This window comes from Orcinus orca, chromosome 3, assembly GCF_937001465.1.
Source record: "Orcinus orca chromosome 3, mOrcOrc1.1, whole genome shotgun sequence".
In the NCBI taxonomy this organism is placed as follows: domain Eukaryota; kingdom Metazoa; phylum Chordata; class Mammalia; order Artiodactyla; family Delphinidae; genus Orcinus; species Orcinus orca.
Genome location: NC_064561.1, coordinates 12,142,916 through 12,155,188, shown reverse-complemented (window position 1 = coordinate 12,155,188; position 12,273 = coordinate 12,142,916). Strand labels below are relative to the sequence as shown.

Genomic DNA, 12,273 nt, shown 5'->3' with positions numbered 1-12,273 from the left:
CCACCCCCAAGAGACCCTTCCCCCAGAGTCCTCTGGCTAGGCCATGCTCCCACCCTGTGATACCAGCACCCACACTCTCAGCCAGCTGAGCTGCTGCCTCCACCACCCTACCCAGATATGACACCAAGAAGCCCCTTTACCAGGCTCCCATCTGAACTCAAGTTCTCCCCTTGACGTGGCCCCTCCCCCCTGCTCCCTAGCCTACTCTTCGTACGCCCATGTAACCTGCCAAGATGTCTCACCATGAGTGACTACCCACTCCAGCGCTCCTCCCCCTCCCCCAGGCTACGAAAGGCTACGAAGTCGCCAGTGCGGCCTGATGCTGGCTAGTCAAGAACTCATTTCTTTCAGGCTACATGCACACCGATCCCTTGCATCTCCTTCCCAGGCTACATTCCTAGCCCTCAACTAGTTTGGGCCACCCCAGGAGACATCTGCCCCCTCCTAGGCGGTGCTCTTGTCCGCAGGTATTGCTTCAGGTGACCTAGCTCTCCAAAGTCCTCTGACCAAGAGCTCTCCCCTCACAGGACTGGCCAGGCTCCTGTCCCTCAGGGGCCTCCACTTCCCCCCAGCTCTGATGTCCCCTTACCCCACTGTACTCTGTCCCCCAAGAACACCCCCAATGTTACCCTGCCCCAGTGAGGTTCACACCTGATCCAAAGATCCGCCGACCCTCACCCCCACCCCAGAGAACCCCTCTGTACACCTTGATCAGACTTGTTTATGTTCCCCATAAATCATCTGCTCCTCTAGACCCTGATGCCCCTGACCTAGGGAGCCCCACCTAGATGTGACCACAGTCCTACCCATATGACACATATCCCCATGACCTGGACCAAGCCACACTCCACTCTTGTCCCCCAGAGCAGACTCCTCCAGATGACCTGCCCCAATAGCCCTGACAAAGTTCATTGCTGACTCGAGGAGGTCCATGCCTATGCCCTCAGCCCCTCACCCACAAGCCTCTTGCCCCATCATGACCAACCACGCCTCTTAAACAGACCAGAATCTCCAGCCCTGGAAATGCCCCTGCCCAACACGCTCCTTCTGGCCAGACTCCTCCCCTTCATGAGCCCTCATCATGAGGTTATATCACACTCACTGTCCTCTGGGACCTGTCTGCCCCCCAAGGTGGTCACCTCCATCCTGGTGTTCCCTCACTGATGTCACTCCTGCACTAAGGTGCCTCTCTTCCCAGCATACCCACCTAGGATGTGATCTCTCCTGTTCCTGTCCCTAGGTACCACTGGCCCACCAGACATCCCTCCTGCCTAGTGGGCCCTGAGGTTCATATAGCACATGTCCCCTTGCCATTCTCCCCTAAGCATCCCAGACTTACAACTGGAAGCTCTCATTGTACTTTGGGGCCCAGCTGTTGTTCTTAGATTTGGTCGCAAACTTGCGTTTCTTGTCACTGAGCTGGGGCCCGATGATGTTGACCTCGATGAATGGCCGGAAAATGCCAGAAGTCTGCCACTTGAGGTCATTGGCAGCCACCACTGTTGGGGGAATTAGAAGGTAAGGTTGGTTAGGGTCCCCCAGTACACAGTTGTGGTTTTCAAAGCCTGTCTGAAAGACTACATTTCCCAGAATGCTTCTGTAGCCAAGTGTGGCCATATGACTAACTTCCAGCCAATGAGATGTAAGAGGAAGTGATGCGTACAGCTTTCAGGTTGTGGCTTAAAAGGCAGGGAGAATGCCCTAAACTTTCGCCTTCTCCTAGCTGCAAGGTGGGATGCTGATGGGGGCTGAGTTCTTTGGGACCCTACAGAGGAAGAAAGCATATTAGGGACAAAAGTACAACAAAAGATGTCAGGGGCCTGGATCCCCAACACTGTGAAGCCCTTCCATCAATTCTGGGCTGACTGTCCTCGGAGTTACCTCAGAGAAAGCTTTATTCCATCTATCTTGTTTAAGCCACGTTATTTTAGGCCTTGGCTAAGACAGCCCAATCTGTGTTCTAATTAGAAAATAAAAGCCAACAAAAGGAAAGCAGAGCTGAGAGATAAAGTGGAATGAGGTCTGTAACACTCTTTGTACCTCTTCATCCAGCTATGCCTGAAGGTGGTGACTTCGGGAATTTTCAGTTTTATAAAAAGATTTTTTTTAACGAAAAAAAATTTCTTCCTTACGCCAGTTTGAGTTTGGTTTTCTGTCTTAGAACCTAGTGCATCCTGGCTGAGGCACTCTCCCTCCCACCTCAGATTACTCACCTTTCACTGTGACCTTGTGTTCCCCAGTTCCTGGATGAGTGAAGAGCTCTACATGGACGGAGACTTCACCCACAGGGTCTTCCACACCCGAGCCTGGGCGGGGCAGGGGAGGATGCTTGGCATAAGCTTCATTCTTTCCCACCCACCAGAAAGGACCTGGACTGCCTCCCACCCACCATGTGCTGGCGGCACCAGGTCATCAGCCGTGACAGGGTGGCACTGAGGGTGGGCTGGGAAGATGGGTGTTCTTAGGGAGGCCAAGAATCCTGGGTTGTAGGCTTTCACTGCCTCACTGTGTGATCTCAGGCAGATCTCTTAACTTCTCTGAGCCTAATGTCCTTTTTCTCATTCCCTGTCATTAAACTCAGCCTTCATCTTTCACACCATCTTGGCAGCATCTGATACCCTGGCTTCCTGTGCCTCAGTTTCTCCTCTTGGCTGCAACAAGGCCACACTCTCCAATCTGTTCTCATCTTACAGATTAGTCACTCCTCCTCACCCTCTTTTGCCATTTCCTCCTCCTCTGTTGATCTTCAAGCTGTTGGGGCACGCGGTGCCTTAGTCCTCAACCCCTTTTTTGTTTTCATTTCCTCCCTAAGTACTGGTACGGTGGAAAATCCTGTCAGCTCTACCTTTAAAATACGCCCAGAATTTGGCCCACCTCCTTGGCCTCCATCCTGGTCCAGCCCCCATCAACTTTCTGGCTCCATCTCACACTTCAGGCATGGCTAAATGAACCATGGCTGCCCAGTCAGAGCATTCCCTGGCCATGGCTGCAGTGACTGGCTCAGGAATGGTCATGTGACCCAAGATAGGCCAATAGGAGTTGTCCCTGGGCCAACTAGGCCAACCTGGAATATTGCAGTGGCCTCCTCCCTGTCTCCCTGCACCCTCCTCTCAGCTTCTTTCAGTACACCAGCCAGAGAAATCCTAACTCAGATCATGTCCCTTCTCTGCTCAAAATCCTCCCATGGCTCCCATCTCACTCTGAAATAATCAAAGTCCTTTTGTGGCCTGCAGTGTCACTCCTGACATGTGTCACTATTACCTCTCCTGCCTCACCTCCCTTCACTCTTACCCTTGCCACGTTGGCTCCAGCCTCACAGGCTTCCTCACACTCCTGCAATACACTGTGATAACATGACCCAGAATCCTCAGCTCTCCTGAAGTGACAGCTTGTAGAGAAATCTTTCATTTTCCCTGCCATTCCTTTTCCAATAGACCATCTCAAGTTTCCATTGAGAAATGTCCCTACCTCACCTCAGACCTTGTGGCTCCATCTCACACTTCAGGTAAGGCTAAACGAACCACGGGTGCCCTAGCCCTCTAGCCATGGCTGCAGTGATTGGCTCAGGGATGGTCATGTGACCCAAGCTGGGCCAATAGAAATTGGCCCTGAGACTTTTGCTGTAACTCTTAGGAAAGAGTCTCTCTCTGGTTAGGCTGGCAAGGCTGACTCTACCCAATGAGGGGAGAGTCCACCTCACAGAGGTCTCAACAGAGACCAGTGACCGATGGCATTGTTGGAGACTCTAGATCCAGCTATCACTGATGCCAAATCAATTCCTAATCTTTCAGTTACAGGCTTACAAATTCTCTAGTCTGCCCGAGTCAGGGTAAGGTACGCTTCAGTTTCTGGCCACCACAAGCATCCTGATTGATTAGTTCTGATGGGGATCATTGAAGGAGCAGTTTAAAAGCTTCTGTCCCCATTCCTCCCTCTGTGACTCTTGGGAAGGGCATCCTGTGGGGCCTGGGAACCTGTGACCGTCAGCACCCCCACCAGTCCCCTCCCCTGCCCCTCAGGAAGCTCCCCACACCTGGAGCACTCCATGCATGGGGGGAGGAACAGGGGGAAAGGCAGGGGTGGGTGTGGGGAAGGAGAACGGGTCAGTCCAAGGTTGACCGGGTTACCTGTCTCTGGGCGGAAAGTGACCAAGGCTCAGGGGGCAGAGGGGCCTGAAGACCCTGTACCCCCTCATCTTCGCTGCCCACCCCAGGCTGCCTTCCTTGTCATCTCAGGCTCCCACCCCCCTTCCCCCAACCAGTCACATGCTCAGCCTCACCCGCCACCCCCAGGCTGATGCTTCACAGCAAGCTCAATCCGGGCCAGACTGAGGGGTGCCAGGGGAGAGTCGGACAGTGGTGGGTGGGGTGAGGGGTCAGATCATGGCCAAAGCTAGTAAGAAGGGGGAGGGGGGCAGTGCTGGGCACCCCCATCCCGTGGTTTGCTGGCTCCAAGGGGAAGGGTCTTTCGCGGGCTTCTCTGTGCTTTCCCCAACCCCATCCCCACTCCCCAAGTCCCGGACACCCCCTACAGGGGAAGGTTCCTTGGGCAAAGGGCTTAATCTCCTCTGAGACTCAGCTTCCTCATCTATGGAATGATGGACGCCCTGTGGAGCGACCAGGAGGAATGTTTTCCGAGAGTCCCTGAGAAATGCTTGGCACAAGGGCTGACCCAGAGTTAGAGCCTAAAAAATGTTGGTTTTCTATGCTTAGAAAAGTGACATCAATAATCATAATAATCATATAAACAATAATAATAAAACAACTAACAATTGTTGCCAGCTAGTACACGTCAGGAACTTTCCTGTCAGGAAAGTCTCAGGGCTAAATTTAATTCACCTAATCCTAAAAATAATCCTATGAATTAGGGTCCTTGACTGCTCCCATTTTACAGATGAGAAACCTGAGGCTCAGGGAGGCAGCCTGTTGCCAGAGGCGCCCAGCCACGGAGTGGCAGACCTGTAATCTGAGCCCGCTCTTAACCGGGCAGGCGCCTGTCTGGGGGGACCCGGGATCTGGTTTAAGAGAAGCACCTAGGGAGAAACGAATTGCGACTCGAATCCCTTGTCCTTCCCCACGTGGAACCAGCAAGCCGTCCTTCCCCCTTGTCCGCCTCGGCCCCCTCGCAGCCAGTCGGGTCTGGGCGGGGCCCCGCAGGCCTGGGAGACGGAAGGACGGGCCTTTTACTAGCCGGGCCGGGAGGGGCGCAGGCACCGGGCACCGGGCGCGGGTGGGCGGCGGAAGCACGTACCCTTCTCAGGATAAATGTCTTCACTAAGGGTAAACCTAGTCCCTTTTCCACCATGGACTAATCACGGTGGGGAGGTGGAGAAAGGAGGGAAGGGAGGAGTGGTGGGGGGAGAGACGAGAGAGCGAGCGAGAGGCGAGGATGGAGGGCGAGTGTGCGTGACGGGGAGCAGGGTAGGCGCGGAGAGGGGGCGGCGAGTGAGAGGGAGGAGAAACAAGAGAGAGAGAAACGTCAGCTGCAGACGGACAGACAGACAGCCTCCTGCTCCGGGGGCACACCAGGGACACTAAAAGCAGCAGCGTGGGCTGGGCACGAAGCCAAGGGCCCTAGGCCCTGGGCTGACTCGGGGGGGAAGGGGGCCGCTTGTGGCCACGGGGTTTAGCACCCCTCACCCCGGCCTCCTCTTTCACTGCCGGAACTAAACCTGGGTCAGCGGCCAAACTTCTCTCCGTTGTCTGCACTCTTAGGGCCAATTTTGAAAAGGGTGGTCCCCAGGGAGGGGAACTAGGACCCTGGAGTTCTGCCCCCCCAGCCCCAGCTGCTGTGTGCGAACTCAGAGAGGGACAGGAGACAGAGGCAAGAGAAGAGAGAGAGAAAGAGAGAACTTGAGAAATGAGAACTCCCTCTCCGTCCGCCCTCTCCAGGTCGGGGTCCCTCCCATCTCTGGGGCTGTCATTCCTTAGCCCCTGACAGTACAGAGGTCCCTCCCTGGGGTACTTTCAACCATCCCCCCAGAGGTCCCTCCCCGGGAGCTGCCAATCATTCCTTGGCCGCATGACGTCAGAGGTCCCGCCCCTGCCAGAGCTGTCAAACAGTCCTTAGTCAACTGCCGTCACAGGTCCCTCCCCCAGAGATGTCAACCACTCCCTGGAACCAGGGCGTCGAGGTCCCGCCCCTAGGAGCTGTCAATCACTCCCTAGTCCTGGCCGTCAGAGATCCCTCCCCACAGCTTTCAATCACATCCTGACACCATGACGTCATGGATTTTCCCCGGAGAGGTCATCCCCTCCTGGCCCAATGACGCCATAGGTTCCTACGAGCTGTAGATTGCTCATTGGCCTGGTGACACCATGGAGCTCAGGTGCGCCCCGGAGCTGTTAATTCGGCCCAGACCCATGACATCACAGAGGAGGTGAGTCAGAGGGGCTCGGCTGCCCCTGCAGGCGGGGGATTGTCATTGCGTTAACCAGTGGCTCCTTACCCTGGGCCGACTGCGTCTGCACGAATGTCTTGATGAGCAGGTCGGTGGCCTGCGTGTAGAGGGACAGGGCGTAGCGCAGGGACTGCAGGTCTGGACTCTTCTCCAGGAAGGTTTTCTTGAGGCCCACGCCACCCGCATGGAAGTATTGCTGTGGGGAACAGGGTGGAGAGAGGTAAGGCTGGCGGGACCCCCTACCCACGCATTGGGCTGGGCAGCCCCAACTCTCCCTCCCCTACTCCACTGCCCTCTGCTGTGGTATGCCACGACAGGGCAGATCTTCAGAACACCCAGGTCCTGCTATTCCCTCACCTCCACCCCTGCCCCAAACACGCCTGTGGACTCCCAGCCCCCTCAGAATAACACCCATGCCCTGCACCCCTCCCAGCCTTCTTTCCAAAAGTCTTCCCTAGAACATACCTGCCTCAGGGCCTTTGCACTTACTATGCTCACTGGCATGAAGGCCCTCCCAGCCCCACTCCCACTCCTTATTTTGCCACGGCTGGCTCCCTGTCTTTCTTTGATTAAGGTTTCAAGGAGTTTTCCTTAACCACCCCAACTACATGTGTTGCCAACCCTGTTGTGCTGTAATTCTCCATTTCAACAAAACATTTCCTTCAGAGTAGTTTTCACGCTTTTTATTTCATGGAGACCACGGCCCCTTTCATGTCTCCATGTTCTTGCATGGACTGGTTCCCTGCCTAGAATGCTGTTGCTTTGCCTTGTGAATTTCTATGCAGTCCTCAAACCCCACCACCTCCCACATGCCTTCTAATCCAGAAAGCCCTTACTGCCCCCTCCCTGGGCTCTCCCATCTTTTCTTCTACCCTGTCCTGACCCCACAAGGCTGGGGATGTCTACATCCAACTGACATCCAGCCTGGGGCTCCTCAAGTCCCTGCCATCAGCCAGCCTGGAGCTGACATAGAAGGGTCATCAGGAAGTGTTTATAAATGGAATGAATTAAGGTGGGTTTGAGCCTAGGTCCATGTCCACACCAGCCACACCCTCTGCCTGCCCCATCTGGGATGGGCAGGGGTGTGGCCTCTCACCTTGATAGTGTCCAGGGCCAGCTCAACAACTGCACACTGCTTCGGGGTCAAGCTCTTGGCTTCTTCTCGTACCATGTGGTCCTGGATGGATGGAGAGAGTGTCCACGTGGGCAGAGCAAATTCTGCCTTGGGGATCTGCCTATGGGTCTCATTCTTACTAAACTCTGAAGAGTTGGATAGTGGGTCTGTCTTTTCATCATTGTGTTCCCAGTGCCTAGCATGTGGCTGGCACACAGCAGGTGCTCAATAAATATTTGCCAAATAAATTGTTTGTATTCTTGATCAAGCTGTATCTGAAGCTGAACCTTGCACCTCTTTTCAATACACTGAGCAAATACATTGTGATTAAGCCCGTCTGAGTAGGGTGTCTGTCCTTTGAGCCTGCAAAGCATGCCACTATGCTGGGACCTCTTCCCGAAGAAGCCTCCCACCCCAATGCCCTGCCCCCACCCCCGGCCTCACCTTGAGTTTAGACAGCTGACCCAGCTCCTTGGCTGCATTGAAGATCATCTGGGTTCCCTGTAGGTAACAACAGACATAACCCCGGTGAGGGTGGGGGGGTCCTTCTGCCCAGTGCCCAAGCTGCCACTGACACCCCAGCCCTGGACGCCATCTTGGTTCTTGTCCAAAGGCTCTGGGCAGGGCAATGGTTGTGTCCTGGGGACAGAGGTCTGGAGACCCCCAGGAAGTGCTGAGAAGGAGATGGTGACCTTGTCTCCAGAAATCTCAGTCCCGTGGGGTGCTACCCATCCTGCCATCTCCACCATGACCCCAGGTTTGGGGGACAGAGAAGAAAACAGAGAGCAGGCTGTGATGGTGTTTGCGGGTATGGGTGGGGCTTGCCAGCCCCAAGTCTTGGAGCCTTGAGCAAACTATGGGGTGGGCTCTGTGTAGTGAAAACCACTACCCACCATGGGCCCATTCCCTCTGTAGAAGAATTTCCCCAGTAATCTGGGGGGCCTGTTAATCTGACCTTTTAAAGGAAGAATCCTCCCCCTTAACACACACCTCAGTACCCCGCCCCCAAAACAGACATCAGCAATATGACATCCTGGTTATGGCTCCGATGAACCGGGTGGGCATGGGTTCAAATCCCAGCTCTGCTATGTGGCCCTGGGCAAGTCATTTAACCTCTCTGACCCCCAGTTTTCCCATCTTGATGGGGGAAATCATATCCCAGCTTAGCTGGGACTAATCGTGTCTTTGTTCAGTGTTCACAGTTCTTATCACTCGGTTTCGAGGTCACGGGCAGTGTTAGGGGAGACGGGGTCGTAGCCTGGAAGCTACATGTCCTGCCTCCTCCATCACTATGTTGGGTGACCTGAGGCATGTCCTTGGCCCTTTCTGGGCCTCAGTTTCCTCCCCTGGCTAATAGGGGCACCTACACTAGCTTAGGGGATAACAGCTGTGGTGGGAGCTGAGTAACGGTGAAGTTATGAGTCCTGAATTACTGGGTCCTGGGGTGGTCTGGGGGTCCTAGGCAGGGCTAGCCAGGGAGGAGGGCCATTTACAGCTGGGATGTTTGGAATCACGTTGATGCTTTTCCAAGCTGGCCAGTGGGATCTGGTCACCCTGCCACTACTGGTATTATTATTAGCGTCCTGGCTGTCGCTACTCTTCTTATTCCTTGCCTGTGATTCCCCAAGGTTGTCACGAGGCACAGTTACTCGGGAGCCCAGCCTGGACCTTGGTTTCCCCTGCAGCACCCTCCTCCCCACCTGCCACCCTTCCCGCACCACCCCTCACGAGCAAGCCAGACAGACAAAGGAAGAAGAGACCAACAGACAGGGTCACGGTACACCCCCGGATGGCACGGATCACAGAGGTGGAAGAAGGTAGGGGGTGGGTGGTGGGTAGGTAGGGGGTGGGGTGGGAGCCAGACAGACAGGGAGAGGCTGGTCTTACATCTGAGTGGCTTGGCACTTTCGCCCTGCCCTGTGGAGAGAATCAGGCGAAGGTCAGAGTTCGGGTGGCTGCTGAGAGGATACTCAGTGGGACTTCCCTGCCCCCTCAAAGCACAGCCCACGAGCTCCCTCCCAGGTTCTGGGGCTAATGCTGGAACCCCTCCCCAGCTAGGCACCTTCCCTTGTCCTCTGGTGGGGACCTGGGGCCAGACTCTGGACTGTCAGGAGGCTAGAATCAGCCCATCACCTGGGGACAGGTGTCCAATCCCACAGTCAGCCTGCCCCAAGATGGGGTGCCTTGGGGAGGGGAAAGAAGAGAAGGCTCAGAGTCTCTCCTCCCCCAACTCCCAAGACCTTACCCCAGCAGGCCTGACTCTAAAAGAAGCATACTAACGGGTATCACCAGATCACTCAACACACAGACACACACCCAGGCACATCCATGGGTGTGCAGAAAGTTTATGCACACACAAACCCCCAGATCAACATACGAAGACACACACGTGCAGAATTCACAAGCTAAAGTACACACGTGTACTACTAAACACTTGCACGCATGTGCACAATTACACACATAAACCCATGCACTCTCCACCCCCCCAGGGATGTACATACATGTATATGGTGCCTGACATACTGCATGTGTTCCCCAAAGGGCTGGATGAATGAGTTGGGAAGCCCTACAACCCATGTTCATGAAGTGGCGACCCCACTTGTGCTCACACAGGCATGATAGCTCCTGTATGACTGCACAGCAAGGGCAACTGTTCACGTGTTGCCACAGCTCCTATCTCCTTATAACAAACACCCATTAGAATAAACAAAACAAAACAAAACATGTCTCAGTCCAGGGCAGTTGTCCAGTGTCTGGGCCCTTCTTGAAGCCACAGAATTTCAGCTGAGCCCAGGGCTGGGATAAGCCCTTTGGGTATTGTCGTGAGAGGGCAGGAGCTGTTTGCGCACAAACACGCGCACACACGCTAAGCCACGTCCCTGGGGAATCACTTTGTCTCTGACTTCTGGTTTTGTGGGACTTCGTTAGGACACCCTCCTCCTACCCATGACCCCCAGCTGGCCTTTCTGCCCATGCAAATGGACACACACATACACACACACACACCCAGACACCAGAGCTTGGGACCTCAGTGCAGACGAGGCCCTCATTACCTTTTCTAATCCCTTGCCATGTTTTCTCAAGAGGTTGCCCTGCAGAGACAATGTCACAAGGTGATCAACCTAGCAAGCTGTGTGGGATGGGAATCCAGAGTAACAACACATACTCACGGGGACAGGAAGTAAAGGGCATCTGCACGGCACAGAGCGCTGGTAAAAGGGTTGCCGGGGGGATTGTGTGTGTGCCTTAATGACTGACTCTTAAAAAGGGCAAGAGAGTCAGACAGGAAAGAGAAAGAGCCCGAGAGAGAGAGAGAGAGAAGTTGCTGCCAAAATATAATCCATTTACATTTACTGTATATTTGAGGCTCTTGGTTCTTGAGTCAACAGGAAAGCAAATAGTCTCCATATTCAGACAGACCTGAATTTGAATCCTGATTCTGGCATATATTTACTATGTGGCTTTGAGCAAGTGACTCTCTGAGCCTCAGCTTTCCTCATCTGTAAAATGGGAATAATAACATCCATCCTACTCAAAGGGTTGTCATGAAGGTGAGCTGAAACAACAGCTATGAGGTCTGGAATACAGGAAATCCTCAATAAATGTGAATTCCCTTAGCTCTTTACCCACAAATGCATTGTCTGTAGTTGGGTACGCTGCCACCATGTAGTTACAGCCAAAGACCCACACTGCAGCCCCAAGAAGTGAGATGAGCACTAGCGAACTTTTGACAAGGTGAAATCTTGTAACAGCCTTGTCTTGCCTACAAAAGAGGACTCTAAAGTGGTTTTAACTGATCTCTGCCCTACTGTGTGTCTACATACTACCACCACCACCAATAACATTAGCTCTAATGTAGTGAGCACTGCCTCAGTCTGTCACTGAGTCGAGCACTTTAACGCATCATCCTATTTGGTTCTCACAACACTCAGAGAGCTGCTACAATTAACCTCTTTTTCCAGACAAGGAAATGGAGGTTGGGAGGTGAAGTGACTTCCCAAGGTCACAGAGAGAATGGCTGGGCTGAGATTTGATGCCAAGTCTGCCTGACGCCAAGGAGTCACAACATCGTCCCCCACCTGGGTGCCTGGGTGTGTGTCTGGGATTCTTGTATGTTAGTATGTGTGGTGGAAGTGGGGTGAGCAGGGCTGGTGGTGGGGTCTGGACTGATCAGCTATACAGACCGGGGTGGTGAGGACCTGTATTTTGGGTGGCTACTAACAGTTCAGAGCTGAAAAGAGAGGTCAGAGGAGCTCCGTTGACTTTGAACTTCCTTCTAGTTTCGGGGACCCAGATATCCTGGTGGTGTCTGAGCATGGGAGTAAGGGCGAATTCTAACTAAAAGATGTGGGCAGATGTGAAGGTGCTGGGCCGAGGTTTTGGGAGGAGGGAGGCCCCTCCTTCGTACTTATAATTGGGGGTGGGCGTGGCCTCCCTCCCTCCCGGCCCTGCCCCTCCCCATGCTCCGCCCCAGACAGACACAGGCACATCTAGGCGGGAGGTGGGACAGTGGATGGGGGGCCAGTGGGTGAGGAGGGGGCGTTGGGTGGGGGGGGTGCAGCCACGCGGTGGGCCGAGTCCAGACACAGAGCGGATGGACAGACAGACGGACAGAAGGGCCTCTACTTACGATCATCTGTCAGCCGTGATGGGGGTAGGGCGGTGGGGGAGGGGGGAATAAGTCACCATGAGTCTCCAGGGAGGCCAGGGAAGGGGCGGAGAAGGCACCGAGGGACGGACCCCGGACCCAGTGCCCCAG

The 12,273-nt window shown here is 54.4% G+C and overlaps 1 protein-coding gene across 1 annotated transcript in view; it reads right to left on the bottom strand.

The window, feature by feature from the left end:
* UNC13A (unc-13 homolog A) overlaps positions 1-12,273 on the bottom strand; it is a 66,333-nt gene that overhangs the window by 3,928 nt on the left and 50,132 nt on the right. The window contains exons 36-43 of the mRNA XM_033401474.2: positions 12,145-12,150; positions 10,568-10,606; positions 9,402-9,431; positions 7,959-8,015; positions 7,497-7,577; positions 6,449-6,596; positions 2,214-2,306; positions 1,340-1,499 (exon numbers count right to left, since the gene is read on the bottom strand). Of these exons, the coding sequence (XP_033257365.2) occupies positions 1,340-1,499; positions 2,214-2,306; positions 6,449-6,596; positions 7,497-7,577; positions 7,959-8,015; positions 9,402-9,431; positions 10,568-10,606; positions 12,145-12,150 (614 nt within the window). The remainder of the gene's footprint in view (positions 1-1,339; positions 1,500-2,213; positions 2,307-6,448; positions 6,597-7,496; positions 7,578-7,958; positions 8,016-9,401; positions 9,432-10,567; positions 10,607-12,144; positions 12,151-12,273) is intronic.